This window comes from Pseudophryne corroboree (assembly GCF_028390025.1).
Source record: "Pseudophryne corroboree isolate aPseCor3 chromosome 8 unlocalized genomic scaffold, aPseCor3.hap2 SUPER_8_unloc_5, whole genome shotgun sequence".
Taxonomy (NCBI): domain Eukaryota; kingdom Metazoa; phylum Chordata; class Amphibia; order Anura; family Myobatrachidae; genus Pseudophryne; species Pseudophryne corroboree.
In genome coordinates this window covers 384,814-401,941 of record NW_026967623.1, presented here as the reverse complement: position 1 = coordinate 401,941, position 17,128 = coordinate 384,814, and the positions used below count along the sequence as shown (strand labels likewise).

General features: G+C 48.4%; 1 protein-coding gene across 1 annotated transcript in view; it reads left to right on the top strand.

Annotated features, from left to right (window-relative positions):
• PLXNA3 (plexin A3) overlaps positions 1-17,128 on the top strand; it is a 511,209-nt gene that overhangs the window by 142,314 nt on the left and 351,767 nt on the right. The window contains exon 3 of the mRNA XM_063950477.1: positions 446-628. Within this exon, the coding sequence (XP_063806547.1) occupies positions 446-628 (183 nt within the window). The remainder of the gene's footprint in view (positions 1-445; positions 629-17,128) is intronic.

Sequence of the window (17,128 nt, the reverse complement as noted above, 5' to 3'; positions counted from 1 at the left end):
TCTCATTCCCCCAGTGTACATCATACACACAGCCTGGCAGTATACTCTTCTGGTGCAGGGTAGGGGGTAACTTCCAGAGGCTCTGCAGCTGCTGTGTGATGGTGACACGGCTGTATGTGTTTGGGTTTGCATGCGTGACACTTGTATGTAAGCATGAGATGTGTTGCGTTTCTATTCTGATCCTAGCGGGTTTTCTAGTAATAAAACAGTATGGAATATTAACAGACAGCTCTAAAGAGTGGCGTAAGGGCAATGCCACCTCCAAACCTGTGAGGGGGCCCAAAAGTTCCACATACTGTACAAGTTTTCCACTCCTATCACCATATCACTGGCTGCGCACAGCGGCTTGTCCCCGATACTTATAATGATGATTCCTACGTTCTGTGTGTTGGAACTGAAGGTAAATGTTGCTCATCGCGCCTCACCATTCTGTCTTCTTTTCCAGCCTATGCATATCCACGATGGCTTCTGCGGAATGGCTTTGAATCAGCCAATCGGGGGTCTGAATGTGATTGAGGGACTGCCTCTGTTTGAGGAGAAAATGGATGGCATGGCTAGTGTGGCCGCGTACAGCTACAACGGGCATTCTGTGGTATTTGTGGGCACTCGTGTTGGGACTCTGAAGAAGGTGAGTGATTTTATCTGAAACTTTCAGCCACTTTTCATCATTGTACTCTTTTTAGTCATGTTGGTGCATCAGTTTCTCTGTAGAGACCGCTTAGTATTTCCGTGTTCAGTACAATGTATGACACATATGGTGACGTTAAGGGCGGAATTAATTGTCTTTCTGGGTCCCAACGGGAGCTGTTCAATTGTTTCTGCCATGGATGCGAGTGTTTCAGATGCCCATTATTTCGCATTCCACCTCCAAGGTTTCCAGAAGTCTACCAAAAATCAAGTCTTTTGGGTGTCCAGACATGGCACGCCCAGAACTTGAAATGGCTTACGCATGTAAACCAGGTCCTCGTGCCCGGGCGGCTTTAGACAGGATACCGGGGCAAAAAGACAATTGCATTTCCTCCTAATGTGTCATGATTTCTCTTGGATTATTTTGAAAGTAGGGACTTGAGTGGAATGTTCTGAATGTAGAAAGTCTGGGCTTGGGGTAGAGATGCTTACCTTGTTACCAGCTCTTGATTTTGTCCTGTGAATAAATCTTGGCGTGCTGGAGAAGGCGGTGTTTGGCGTGCTGGAGAAGGCGGTGTTTGGCGTGTTGGCGGCATGAATTGTTTTGTGAGTCTGGAGGGGAATTTTACCTGCAATTTATAAATCCGGTTCTTCTCTTGGAGGTATCTTCCTCTCTGGCAGAGATCTCTCATTGGCTTGTATAGGGAAAAGTCCGCTTTAAATGTAATGTAATCGTCTTGCAGTCCCCACAGCGCTAATAGGGGAAATAATTGGGGCAACGTTAGAAATCTTTCTGTGAAATGCTCAGGTCCTCTTGTTAGATTACAGTGTATTACAGCAGCGAGGTGCTGCAGGTGGAGTGTTACAGCAGCGAGGTGCTGTAGGTGGAGTGTTACAGCAGCGAGGTGCTGCAGGTGGAGTGTTACAGCAGCGAGGTGCTGCAGGTGGAGTGTTACAGCAGCGAGGTGCTGCAGGTGGAGTGTTACGCCAGCGAGGTGCTGCAGGTGGAGTGTTACGCCAGCGAGGTGCTGCAGGTGGAGTGTTACGCCAGCGAGGTGCTGCAGGTGGAGTGTTACGCCAGCGAGGTGCTGCAGGTGGAGTGTTACGCCAGCGAGGTGCTGCAGGTGGAGTGTTACGCCAGCGAGGTGCTGCAGGTGGAGTGTTACGCCAGCGAGGTGCTGCAGGTGGAGTGTTACGCCAGCGAGGTGCTGCAGGTGGAGTGTTACGCCAGCGAGGTGCTGCAGGTGGAGTGTTACGCCAGCGAGGTGCTGCAGGTGGAGTGTTACGCCAGCGAGGTGCTGCAGGTGGAGTGTTACGCCAGCGAGGTGCTCCAGATGCCTCCGCTTTGGATAACCAATATCTTCAGATCCAAGCAGAGCAGGAACATAGAAGGTCTCAGGAATATAAGTAACTGGGGGCTGGTGCTTTCTTTTTAGAGTCTTAATTTTAGCCTTAGAAGACAAAATATAAAAGGTATTATAGGAATTTGGGGGGAGGGTGTAACATGTATGAGTATAGAAGGGGCAGAGCGTGTGTATGGTGAGAGCGGAGCAGCGTTGCCTGGCAGGTATGAGTAGTGCAGCACATGCAGAGCAGGATTTTGGCACAAGATTACTGACGGATCTTACAGATCGGCCGTCACCCCGACCAGGGGAAAGGACAAAGGATACATCACACCGCGCAGTTAATCCTGACTGCCATACAGACAATTAGCGGAGCGCGTGCCTGGCCCTGCTCGCTGCATAATCAGCCATTATAGTAAGGTGTTTATTCTGCTGACTCCTTTATTATTCAGTCTTACCTGCTAACACTGCTTCACACTCACACCTGCCGCTTCCATCTCAAAAACATCTCCAGGATCAGACCCTCTCACCCAGGATGCCCCTAAAACCCTCATCCACTGACTGGTCATCTCCAGACTGGACTACTGTAATCTCCTCCTGACGGCCTCCCTGACAATTACCTCTCTCCACTCCAATCTATCCTCAATGCTGCTGCCCGGCTCATCTTCCTCACCAATCGCACTACATCCACCTCCTCTCTTACTCACCAAACGCACTACATCCACCTCCCCTCTCTCACTCACCAAACGTACTACATCCACCTCTCCTCTCTCACTCACCAAACACACTACATCCACCTCCTCTCTTACTCACCAAACGCACTACATCCACCTCCTCTCTTACTCACCAAACGCACTACATCCACCTCCTCTCTTACTCACCAAACACACTACATCCACCTCCTCTCTTACTCACCAAACGCACTACATCCACCTCTCCTCTCTCACTCCCCAAACACACTACATCCACCTCCTCTCTCTCACTCACCAAACACACTACATCCACCTCCTCTCTCTCACTCACCAAACGCACTACGTCCACCTCCTCTTACTCACCAAACGCACTACGTCCACCTCCTCTTACTCACCAAACGCACTACTTCCACCTCCTCTCTTACTCACCAAACACACTACGTCCACCTCTTCTCTTACTCACCAAACACACTACATCCACCTCCTCTCTTACTCACCAAACACACTACATCCACCTACTCTCTTACTCACCAAACGCACTACGTCCACCTTTTCTCTTACTCACCAAACGCACTACGTCCACCTCCTCTCTTACTCACCAAACGCACTACGTCCACCTCCGCTCTCTTACTCACCAAACGCACTACGTCTACCTCTCCTCTCTCACCAAATGCACTACGTCTACCTCTCCTCTCTCACCAAATGCACTACGTCTACCTCCGCTCTCTTACTCACCAAACGCACTACGTCTACCTCTCCTCTCACTCACCAAACACACTACATCCAACTCCCCTCTCTTACTCACCAAACACACTACATCCACCTCCTCTCTCTCACCAAACGCACTACATCCACCTCCTCTCTCACCAAACACACTACATCCACCTCCTCTCTCTTACTCACCAAACGCACTACATCCACTTCCTCTCTTACTCGCCAAACTCACTACATCCACCTCCTCTCTTACTCACCAAACTCACTACATCCACCTCCTCTCTCTCACTCTCCAAACTCACTACATCCACCTCCTCTCTTACTCACCAAACTCACTACATCCACCTCCTCTCTTACTCAACAAACGCACTACATCCACCTCCTCTCTCTTACTCACTAAACGCACTACATCCACCTCCTCTCTCTCACTCACCAAACACACTACATCCACCCCCTCTCTTACTCACCAAACACACTACATCCACCCCCTCTCTTACTCACCAAACACACTACATCCACCTCCTCTCTCTTACTCACCAAACGCACTACGTCCACCTCCTCTCTTACTCACCAAACGTACTACGTCTACCTCTCCTCTCTCTCACCAAACGCACTACATCCACCTCCTCTCTTACTCGCCAAACGCACTACGTCCACCTCCGCTCTCTAACAAAACGCACTACATCCACCTCCTCTCTCTAACAAAACGCACTACATCCACCTCCTCTCTCTTACTCACCAAACGCAGTACGTCTACCTCCTCTCTTACTCACCAAACGCACTACATCCGCCTTCTCTCTCTTACTCACCAAACGCACTACGTCCATCTCCGCTCTTACTCACCAAACGTACTACGTCTACCTCTCCTCTCTCACTCACCAAACACACTACATCCACCTCCTCTCTCTTATTCACCAAACGCACTACGTCCACCTCCTCTCTCTTACTCACCAAACGCACTACGTCCACCTCCGCTCTCTTACAAAACGCACTACATCCACCTCCTCTCTTACTCACCAAACGCACTACGTCTACCTCTCCTCTCTCACTCACCAAACACACTACATCCACCTCCTCTCTCTTACTCACCAAACGCACTACATCCACCTCCTCTCTTACTCACCAAACGCACTACATCCACCTCCTCTCTCTCACTCACCAAACACACTACATCCACCTCCTCTTACTCACCAAATGCACTACATCCACCTCCTCTCACTCCATCCACCTCCTCTCACTCCCCAAACGCACTACGTCCACCTCCTCTCTTACTCACCAAACGCACTACGTCCACCTCCTCTCTTACTCACTAAACGCACTACATCCACCTCCTCTCTTACTCACTAAACGCACTACATCCACCTCCTCTCTTACTCACTAAACGCACTACATCCACCTCCTCTCTTACTCACCAAACACACTACATCCACCTCCTCTCTTACTCACCAAACACACTACATCCACCTCCTCTCTCTTACTCACCAAACGCACTACATCCACCTCCTCTCTTACTCACCAAACGCACTACATCCACTTCCTCTTACTCACCAAACGCACTACATCCACCTCCTCTCTTACTCACCAAACGCACTACATCCACCTCCTCTCTTACTCACCAAACGCACTACATCCACCTCCTCTCTTACTCACCAAACGCACTACATCCACCTCCTCTCTTACTCACCAAACGCACTACATCCACCTTCTCTCTTACTCACCAAACGCACTACATCCACTTCCTCTCTTACTCACCAAACGCACTACATCCACTTCCTCTCTCTTACTCACCAAACACACTACATCCACCTCCTCTCTTACTCACCAAACGCACTACGTCCACCTCCTCTCTCACTCACCAAACGCACTACATCCACCTCCTCTCTTACTCACCAAACGCACTACATCCACCTTCTCTCTTACTCACCAAACGCACTACATCCACCTTCTCTCTTACTCACCAAACGCACTACATCCACTTCCTCTCTTACTCACCAAACGCACTACATCCACTTCCTCTCTCTTACTCACCAAACACACTACATCCACCTCCTCTCTTACTCACCAAACGCACTACGTCCACCTCCTCTCTCACTCACCAAACGCACTACATCCACCTCCTCTCTTACTCACCAAACACACTACATCCACCTTCTCTCTCTTACTCACCAAACACATTACGTCCACCTCCTCTCTCTTACTCACCAAACGCACTACGTCCACCTCCGCTCTCTTACAAAACGCACTACATCCACCTCCTCTCTTACTCACCAAACGCACTACGTCTACCTCTCCTCTCTCACTCACCAAACACACTACATCCACCTCCTCTCTCTTACTCACCAAACGCACTACATCCACCTCCTCTCTTACTCACCAAACGCACTACATCCACCTCCTCTCTCTCACTCACCAAACACACTACATCCACCTCCTCTTACTCACCAAATGCACTACATCCACCTCCTCTCACTCCATCCACCTCCTCTCACTCCCCAAACGCACTACGTCCACCTCCTCTCTTACTCACCAAACGCACTACGTCCACCTCCTCTCTTACTCACTAAACGCACTACATCCACCTCCTCTCTTACTCACTAAACGCACTACATCCACCTCCTCTCTTACTCACTAAACGCACTACATCCACCTCCTCTCTTACTCACCAAACACACTACATCCACCTCCTCTCTTACTCACCAAACACACTACATCCACCTCCTCTCTCTTACTCACCAAACGCACTACATCCACCTCCTCTCTTACTCACCAAACGCACTACATCCACTTCCTCTCTCTTACTCACCAAACACACTACATCCACCTCCTCTCTTACTCACCAAACGCACTACGTCCACCTCCTCTCTCACTCACCAAACGCACTACATCCACCTCCTCTCTTACTCACCAAACACACTACATCCACCTTCTCTCTCTTACTCACCAAACACATTACGTCCACCTCCTCTCTCTTACTCACCAAACGCACTACGTCTACCTCCTCTCTCTTACTCACCAAACGCACTACATCCACTTCCTCTCTTACTCACCAAACGCACTACATCCACTTCCTCTCTTACTCACCAAACGCACTACATCCACCTCCTCTCTCTTACTCACCAAACGCACTACGTCCACCTCCGCTCTCTTACAAAACGCACTACATCCACCTCCTCTCTCTTACTCACCAAACGCACTACGTCTACCTCTCCTCTCTCACTCACCAAACACACTACATCCACCTCCTCTCTCTTACTCACCAAACGCACTACATCCACCTCCTCTCTTACTCACCAAACGCACTACATCCACCTCCTCTCTTACTCACCAAACACACTACATCCACCTCCTCTCTTACTCACCAAACGCACTACATCCACCTCCTCTCTTACTCACCAAACGCACTACATCCACCTCCTCTTACTCACCAAACACACTATATCCACCTCCTCTTACTCACCAAACACACTACATCCACCTTCTCTCTTACTCACCAAATGCACTACGTCCACCTCCTCTCTTACTCACCAAACGCACTACATCCACTTCCTCTTACTCACCAAACGCACTACATCCACCTCCTCTCTTACTCACCAAACGCACTACATCCACTTCCTCTTACTCACCAAACTCACTACATCCACCTCCTCTCTTACTCACCAAACACACTACATCCACCTCCTCTCTTACTCACCAAACGCACTACATCCACCTCCTCTCTTACTCACCAAACGCACTACATCCACCTCCTCTCTCTCACCAAACGCACTACATCCACCTCCTCTCTCACTCACCAAACGCACTACATCCACCTCCTCTCTCACTCACCAAACACACTACATCCACCTCCTCTCTTACTCACCAAACACACTACATCCACCTCCTCTCTCTTACTCACCAAACATATTACGTCCACCTCCTCTCTCTTACTCACCAAACGCACTACATCCACCTCCTCTCTCTTACTCACCAAACGCACTACATCCACCTCCTCTCTTACTCACCAAACGCACTACATCCACCTCCTCTCTTACTCACCAAACGCACTACGTCCACCTCCTCTCTTACTCACCAAAAGCACTACATCCACCTTCTTTCTCTTACTCCCCAAACGCACTACGTCCACCTCCTCTCTTACTCACCAAACGCACTACGTCTACCTCCTCTCTTACTCACCAAACGCACTACATCCACTTCCTCTTACTCACCAAACGCACTACATCCACCTCCTCTCTTACTCACCAAACGCACTACATCCACTTCCTCTCTTACTCACCAAAAGCACTACATCCACTTCCTCTCTCTTACTCACCAAACACACTACATCCACCTCCTCTCTTACTCGCCAAACGCACTACGTCCACCTCCTCTCTCTCACTCACCAAACGCACTACGTCCACCTCCTCTCTCACTCACCAAACACACTACATCCACCTCCTCTTACTCACCAAACACACTACATCCACCTCCTCTCTCTTACTCACCAAACACATTACGTCCACCTCCTCTCTCTTACTCACCAAACGCACTACATCCACCTCCTCTCTTACTCACCAAACGCACTACATCCACCTCCTCTCTTACTCACCAAACGCACTACATCCACCTCCTCTTTTACTCACCAAACGCACTACATCCACCTCCTCTCTTACTCACCAAAAGCACTACATCCACCTTCTTTCTCTTACTCCCCAAACGCACTACGTCCACCTCCTCTCTTACTCACCAAACGCACTACGTCTACCTCCTCTCTTACTCACCAAACGCACTACATCCACTTCCTCTTACTCACCAAACGCACTACATCCACCTCCTCTCTTACTCACCAAACGCACTACATCCACTTCCTCTTACTCACCAAACTCACTACATCCACCTCCTCTCTTACTCACCAAACGCACTACATCCACCTCCTCTCTTACTCACCAAACGCACTACATCCACCGCCTCTCTTACTCACCAAACGCACTACATCCACCTCCTCTCTTACTCACCAAACGCACTACATCCACTTCCTCTTACTCACCAAACGCACTACATCCACCTCCTCTTACTCACCAAACGCACTAAATCCACCTCCTCTCTTACTCACCAAACGCACTACATCCACCTTCTTTCTCTTACTCCCCAAACGCACTACGTCCACCTCCTCTCTTACTCACCAAACACACTACGTCTACCTCCTCTCTTACTCACCAAACGCACTACATCCACTTCCTCTTACTCACCAAACTCACTACATCCACCTCCTCTTACTCACCAAACGCACTACATCCACCTTCTTTCTCTTACTCCCCAAACGCACTACGTCCACCTCCTCTCTTACTCACCAAACACACTACGTCTACCTCCTCTCTTACTCACCAAACGCACTACATCCACTTCCTCTTACTCACCAAACTCACTACATCCACCTCCTCTTACTCACCAAACGCACTACATCCACTTCCTCTCTTACTCACCAAACTCACTACGTCCACCTCTCCTACAGGCCCATCACTGGCTTCCTACCCCTTCACAATCCAATTCACACTTCTCACACTCACTTACAAAGCACTCACCCACTCCTCTCCCAGTTACATCTCTGACTTTATCTCCCTTTTACACTCCCACCCGTCCTTTTCACTCTTCTAATGCACGCCGACTCTCCTGTCTACTGATTACTTCCTCTCCTACCTCCAATATTTTTCACGTGCTGCTCCCTTTCTCTGGAATTCTCTACCTCTCCCCCTCAGACTCTCCATCTCTCTACAAAACTTCAAACGGGCTCTCAAGACCCACTTCTTCCCCAGACCCAGCCAAATCTCAACCTAACCCTCTGTCCCACGCTCGGTCTACCCCATCTATGTCACTCCTGTCTGTCTGCCCCTCCCCTCTCACGAGCAGGGACCTCTTCCCGCATGTGATTATCCTTGTCTTACTTTAATAATCCTCAACTGCCCAAATCCTGCAGTCTTCTGCCACCTGATACTTATCTCAGTGTTGTCTACTTATGTGGTTATGTTTACTCATGGGTTCGATTCCCACAATGGCCCTAACTGTGTGGAGTTTGTATATACTCCCCATGCTTTCATGGAATTCCTCTGGGTACTCCGGTTTCCTCCCACATTCCTAAAATATACTGGTAGGTTAATTGGATTCCAACAAAAGTTAACCCTAGTGTGAATGTGTCCGTGTGTACATGTGGTAGGGAATATAGATTGTAAGCTCCACTGGGGCAGGGACTGATGTGAATGGCCAAATATTCTCTGTACAGCGCTGCGGAATGTGTGTGCGCTATATAAATAACTGGTAATAAATAATAGTTACCCTGTACAACTGTATGTCCCTGTCTTGTTTTCATTATGTGCATATGTACTCTGTAATTGGGCGCTGCGTATCCCTTGTGGCGCCATATAAATAAAGGATAATAATAAGAGTACATATCCCATTCAACACCCTCTAAATATACGTACCTTGAGGGCATATTGGCGAAGTAAAATGAAGCACGCTTTGTGTGGTACTGGGTGTCATGTACATTTTGTTGAGCTGGCTAGGCACTAATGACATCGTGTCCTCAGTGGTGTGACGCGTTCCTGGTGAGGTCCAGCTTATGCATGGGGCCAGGAATTGGTATTGTGATGCTGGTTGGGCGTTCGGTATGAAGTTGTCGATCATAGAACTGTCATTCTCCTGTAGTATAATCACATTGCTGCGTGTGGGGGCTGGGCAGACTGTAATATAGTACCATAGCTCTTACCTCATGTCTAGATGCTGTGTGGCAGAGCCCTTCTCTCCCTAGCTGCTGTGGAACTACAAGTCCCAGCAGGTTGTGGAGCTGGCAGAGAGATTTTCCTGGGGTGTAATACAGCAGAATGTGGCAGCCGGCCTAGGGGAGAGGGTGTGAAATCGCTGCGCTCCATTCCTCCCAGCTGGAAGCCATTAGCAATCTCCTGTTTTACACATTTGTAGATCTCTTGCACTTCAGCCTCCAGACACCCCACCCCCAGTCTGGCGTGAAAAGGATCTTTCTGATCCATCGCCGTCCAATTGCATTTACTCACTGACTAGAGCTGCTGTAAGGGGGGACTTTCTGCATTATCCGGGCTGGTCTCCGCTCAGTGTCCTAACAGGGACATTTCTTCATCTTATTCTCATATTAATTATGTAAAAAAAAAACAACTGAAAAAAATGTATACACGGTCTGGCTCTTAAATAACGAGACTGATGCTATAATTTCCATGCTATTATATGAAGTACATTTTATCTGCGTTCCCATTCTATGTCCTCCCTTCCTGCACCCACACACCTCTGTATTCTTATATCCCATTGGTCAGAGCCGTGCGGGGGCTCATTATCTGTCGGTTGTGTCGGCAGCTCCGTCGTTTTCTCCTTTCCCTCAGTACCTGATGCAGATGTGAATTTAGGGAAAAGGAAGAAGACACACGGTTCTAGATCTGGCGAGTATGGAGGGGGTTCTAGCACTGCGTCACAGGGATCGCTGTGTGGGCCGGCGCGCTGTCCTGGAGCAGGATGAAACCATTTTCACAACCCAGCCTGTTTCTTAGGATTCTGTCCCATAAAGTTGCTAGAACATTTTGGTAGTAACGCTGATTCACTGTTGCACCCTCTGGTACCCAGTCTGCCAAACACCCTGGATAGCAAAGAAAACAATGAACATGGCAGGGAATTTGGATTTGCTTTGACGAGCTCTCTTCTTTCTTGGTGAGGATGGTCTCCCAGAGAATGAAACCCCTGGCAACAAACTAGAAATCCCTGGCAACGATCATGAAAGCCAGAGCACGGAACCCCTGGCATTGAGCAGGTAATTTAAAAGTTAATTAGAAACCTTACTGGTGGGCATAATGTGTAATGGGAATTACAGTGTGTGGCATAATGTATCACGGGCTTTGCAGTGTGTGGAATAATGTGTAACTGGCATGTGGCATATTGTGTAAGAGGCATTGCAGTGTGTAGCATAATGTGTCGGGAGCAATACGGTGTGGGGCATAATGTGTAAAAGGCATTACTATAAGGAGGAAAAATGACAAGTAATGTAAGGTAGGCTGACCATACTAGCCCTTTAAACTGGGACACTCATGAATTACACAGGTTCTGTGGCTGGCTGACTTCAAGCCTGCATGTCACCTAGTTTTAATGAGCCACAGAACCTGTTTAAAGGGCTAGTATGGTCAGCCTATGTAAGGGACATGAATAATAATTTTATTTTTTCCTATGGTGGCCAATGTCTTGGTGTACAGGTTGCAAACCTGGGGTATAAGGTAGTAATTTCCTGCAATGCTGCACCCCTTGCTGGGAGACCACACCCCCTTTTTGGAGTGAGCGCCTACTATGATGCCTATGGCACCCAACTTGTTTCTTCTGTCAATGGAATGGGGTGCCAGAAACTTTTTTGGCAGGGGGGAGCAAAATTTATATCTAGGCCGCTTACCACGAGTCCAGTTTCAACACTGAGAGAGCCCCAGCACCCATTCAAGTACAGCATTTTTTCTCTTTCATCCTAGAGGATGCTGGGGACTCCGTAAGGACTATGGGGTATAGACGGGCTCCGCAGGAGACATGGGCACTTTAAGACCTTTTAATGGGCGTGAGCTGGCTCCTCCCTCTATGCCCCTCCTCCAGACCTCCGTTAGATCCTGTGCCCAGAGGAGACTGGATGCACTGCAGGGGAGCTCTACTGAGTTTCTCTGAAAATACTTTTGTTAGGTTTTTTATTTTCAGGGAGCACTGCTGGCAATAGGCTCCCTACTTCGAGGGACTGAGGGGAGAGAAGCAGACCCACTTTCCTGGACTGATGGGCTCTGCTTCTTAGGCTACTGGACACCATTAGCTCCAGAGGGTCGGAACACAGGTGTCGTCCTTGCTGTTCGTCCCGGAGCCGCGCCGTCGTCCTCCTCACAGCGCCGGAAGATTGAAGCCGGGTAAGTATGAGAAACAAGAAGGCTTCAAAGGCGGCAAAAGACTTCAGATCTTCATGAGGTACCGCGCAGCGGTCGGCTGCTCGCCATTGCTCCCACACACACACAAGGCACAGCAACGGTGCAGGGCGCAGGGAGGGGGGGGGGGGGGGGCGCGCCCAGGGCAGCAATTATGGCCTCATATTAGACTGGCACAGATAGAGATAGATATATATATACATACATACATACATACATACATACATACATACATACATACATACATACATACATACATACATACCTCACAAAAATAAAGGGAACACTAAAATAACACATCCTAGATCTGTATGAATGAAATATTCTTATTAAATACTTTGTTCTTTACATAGTTGAATGTGCCGACAACAAAATCACACAAAAATTATCAATGGAAATCAAATTTATTAACCCATGGAGGTCTGGATTTGGAGTCACCCTCAAAATTAAAGTGGAAAAACACACTACAGGCTGATCCAACTTTGATGTAATGTCCTTAAAACAAGTCAAAATGAGGCTCAGTAGTGTCTGTGGCCTCCACGTGCCTGTATGACCTCCCTACAACCCACACAAGTGGCTCAGGTAGTGCAGCTCATCCAGGATGGCACATCAATGCGAGCTGTGGCAAGAAGGTTTGCGGTGTCTGTCAGCATAGTGTCCAGAGCATGGAGGCAGGACAGTATATCAGGAGACGTGGAGGAGGCCGTAGGAGGGCAACAACCCAGCAGCAGGACCGCTACCTCCGCCTTTGTGCAAGTAGGACCAGGAGGAGCACTGCCAGAGCCCTGCAAAATGACCTCCAGCAAGCCACAAATGTGCATGTGTCTACTCAAACGATCAGAAACAGACTCCATGAGGGTGGTATGAGGGCCCGACGTCCACAGGTGGGGGTTGTGCTTACAGCCCAACACCGTGCATGATGTTTGGCATTTGCCAGAGAACACCAAGATTGGCAAAAATCGCCACTGGCGCCCTGTGCTCTTCACAGATGAAAGAAGCAGGTTCTCACTGAGCACATGTGACAGACGTGACAGAGTCTGGAGACGCCAAGCAGAACGTTCTGCTGCCTGCAACATCCTCCAGCATGACCGGTTTGGCAGTGGGTCAGTAATGGTGTGGGGGGGCATTTCTTTGGGGGGCCGCACAGCCCTCCATGTGCTCGCCAGAGGTAGCCTGACTGCCATTAGGTACTGAGATGAGATCCTCAGACCCCTTGTGAGACCATATGCTGGTGCGGTTGACCCTGGGTTCCTCCTAATGCAAGACAATGCTAGACCTCATGTGGCTGGAGTGTGTCAGCAGTTCCTGCAAGATGAAGGCATTGATGCTATGGACTGGCCCGCCCATTCCCCAGACCTGAATCCAATTGAGCACATCTGGGACATTAGTGTTCACTCTAGGAGTGAAAAGGGGCAGGGCGCCCGACAATTAGGTTGAAGTCAGATGTTGTAATATTCCCTAATCTCATAAAGGAGAGTGGAACCCTACAATCCACCTCTGCTCCAATAAATATCACCAAAATAGGGGTCTTTAGAGATTTCCAATCCTGAACCGCACTATTCCTTTTTCACAGGAACAGGCACAACCTCACAGGATCACAACTACCCGGTAAAGACCCCTATTTTGGTGATATTTATTGGAGCAGAGGTGGATCTGACTTCAACCTAATTGTTCATTTTCTGTTTTGATGAAGTCTATTTAGATACCATATAATTTGAAAAGAACGTGTGATTGGATGTAACATTGAGAATTTAAACCAGTCTTAACCAGTGGTAAATCATTTTATCAGAAAAACTGATTGTAAACCCCTGATGAAGTCCTAACGGATGAAACGCGTTGGGTTTCGCATTATTGGGTAAACAAAGCCACTACCACAAGCATCTGGTTGGATACACGTCCCTTTCAAGTTCTGATTGTGATCACCTGATTGTAAATTCCTCACATCAACTAAAAATGTCTATGTATAAGATTGTTAAATTGTTTTATTGAACTTTTAGATATTTGTACCAATGACGAATTTTCAGGTTACAAATACCTTTCGTTTGTGTATGAATAAAAACTTTTAAATATTGTTATTCTAAAGGCTGATTGGCTCCCACGAGAATCTTTTTCTATTCCATATCTACTCTTGATACCTTATCTGACAGAGGGTATTTCTTGGTGGTCTGAGACTAGTGGTATAGCGCAAAAAAGGGTTACCTTTTGTTTTGTAATATCTATCTATCTATCTATCTATCTATCTATCTATCTATCTATCTATCTATCTATCTATCTATCTATCTATCAAACCACAGCACTCGCCACCCCAGAAGCGGGGTGCAATATCTGCACTCACCACTCATAGGGTGGGGTGCATGCAGCCCATGGCCACCAACCCAAATATATACAAACAGAAAGTTCAGTACTCACCATAGCAAGCTCACTTATCCTCACAACATCAATAAATAAATGATGGGGGTTTAGTTAGTGAATTGGCCAATGCACGGAAGCCTGCAAACCGCTCACCAAGGTACCCCACCTTCATGCAGGTCCTACACAAAAATTAAAACCTGGCAACTGTATCACACATAATATACTGCACACGTGTCCACTAGGTTTAATGTGTATCTGCCATGCATCTTATGGCTTTTAAAGGTACACTAGTCACCTGACACTGGCTGATAAATTACTAAGGAGCAGCTGACACAGGTTTAGAACAAGTGAGATTACACAGGGGTGCATGAAAAGGCCTGTGACCACGGTTAATAAGAGTTGACCAAAGATTAACCCCGTAATATACAAACAAATCTAGAAAACCACAGCACTCGCCACCCCAGAAGCGGGGTGCAATATCTGCACTCACCACTCATAGGGTGGGGTGCATGCAGCCTATGGCCACCTAAAGGATCCTGCGGATCGCAGGCAAGAAAGTACCTTAAAAGCAATTTATGCGACTACGGGAGCCCTGTTCAGACCGGCAGTAGCGTCAGCATGGGTGGGTAGTGCAATTGCAGCTTGGGCAGATAACTTGTCATCTGACATGGACACCCTAGATAAAGATAGTATTTTATTGACCTTAGATCACATCAAGGACGCAGCGTTATTTATGAGGGAGGCTGCGAGAGATATTGGTCTTTTGGGTTCAAGAGCCAATGCCATGGCAATTTCTGCTAGAAGGTCCCTATGGACCCGTCAGTGGACTGGTGATGCTGACTCAAAGAGTCATATGGAGGCTTTACCTTACAAGGGTGAAGTTTTATTTGGGGAGGGCCTCGCGGACCTGGTTTCCACAGCTACCTCGGGTAAGTCTTCTTTTTTGCCTTACGTTCCCCCACAGCAAAAGAAAACACCTCAAAAATCGGATGCAGTCCTTTCAGTCTCATAAGTCTAGAAAGGGGCGTGGTTCATCCTTCCTCGCCAGCGGGAGAGGTAGAGGGAAAAGAACACCAGCTACGGCTAGTTCCCAGGAGCAAAAGTCCTCCCCGGCTTCTACCAAATCCACCGCATGACGCTGGGGTTCCGCTGCGGGAGTCCGCACCGGTAGGGGCACGTCTTCAACTCTTCAGCCAGGTCTGGGTTCAGTCAGACTTGGATCCTTGGGTGGTCAAAATTGTATCCCAAGGCTACAAACTGGAGTTCGAAGATGTACCTCTCACCGATTTTTCAAATCGGCCTTGCCAGCTTCTCCCCCAGAGAGAGAGCAATAGTTTCAGCTGCCATACAAAAGCTGTGTCAACAGCAAGTGATTATCAAGGTTCCCCTATTGCAACAGGGGAAGGGGTTTTATTCAACCCTATTTGTGGTCCCGAAGCCGGATGGCTCAGTCAGACCAATTCTGAATCTAAAATCCCTAAACCTATATTTGAAGAGGTTCAAATTCAAGATGGAATCTCTCCGGGCAGTGATCTCCAGCCTGGAAGGCGGGGATTTTATGGTGTCACTAGACATAAAGGATGCATACCTTCATGTCCCCATATATCCTCATCAGGCGTTCCTGAGATTCGCTGTACAGGATTGTCATTACCAGTTTCAGACGTTGCCGTTTGGTCGTTCCACGGCCCCGAGAATTTTCACCAAGGTAATGGCGGAAATGATGGTGCTCCTGCGCAAGCAGGGGGGGGTCACAATTATCCCATACTTGGACGATCTCCTGATAAAAGCAAGATCAAGAGAACATTTACTAAAAAGCGTGTCTCTTTCCCTGAGAGTACTACAACAACATGGCTGGATTTTAAATCTGCCAAAGTCGCAGTTGTTTCCGACAACTCGGCTGTCGTTTTTGGGCATGATTCTGGACACGGAAAAACAGAGGTTTTTTCTCCCAATAGAAAAGGCCCAGGAACTCAAGAACATGATCCAGGACCTGCTGAAACCAAAAAGAGTGTCAGTTCATCAATGCGCTCGAGTATTGGGAAAGATGGTGGCGGCCTACGAGGCCATTCCGTTCGGCAGGTTCCATGCAAGAACTTTTCAGTGGGACCTTCTGGACAAGTGGTCAGGGTCCCATCTCCAGATGTATCGGAGGATACGCCAGGGCCCAGGGCCCCTCTCCTGTGGTGGCTCCAGAGTGCTCACCTTCTAGAGGGTCGCAGGTTCGGAATTCAAGATTGGGTTCTCGTGACCACGGATGCGAGCCTCCGAGGATGGGGAGCGGTCACCCAGGGAAATTTTTTTCAGGGAATATAGTCAAGCCATGAGGCTTGTCTACACATCAATGTGCTTAAATTAAGGGCCATATACAACGGCCTGAAGCAGGCGGAGAATCTTCTTCGCAACCTACCCGTTCTGATCCAGTCAGACAACATCACAGCCGTGGCACATGTAAACCGCCAGGGCGGGA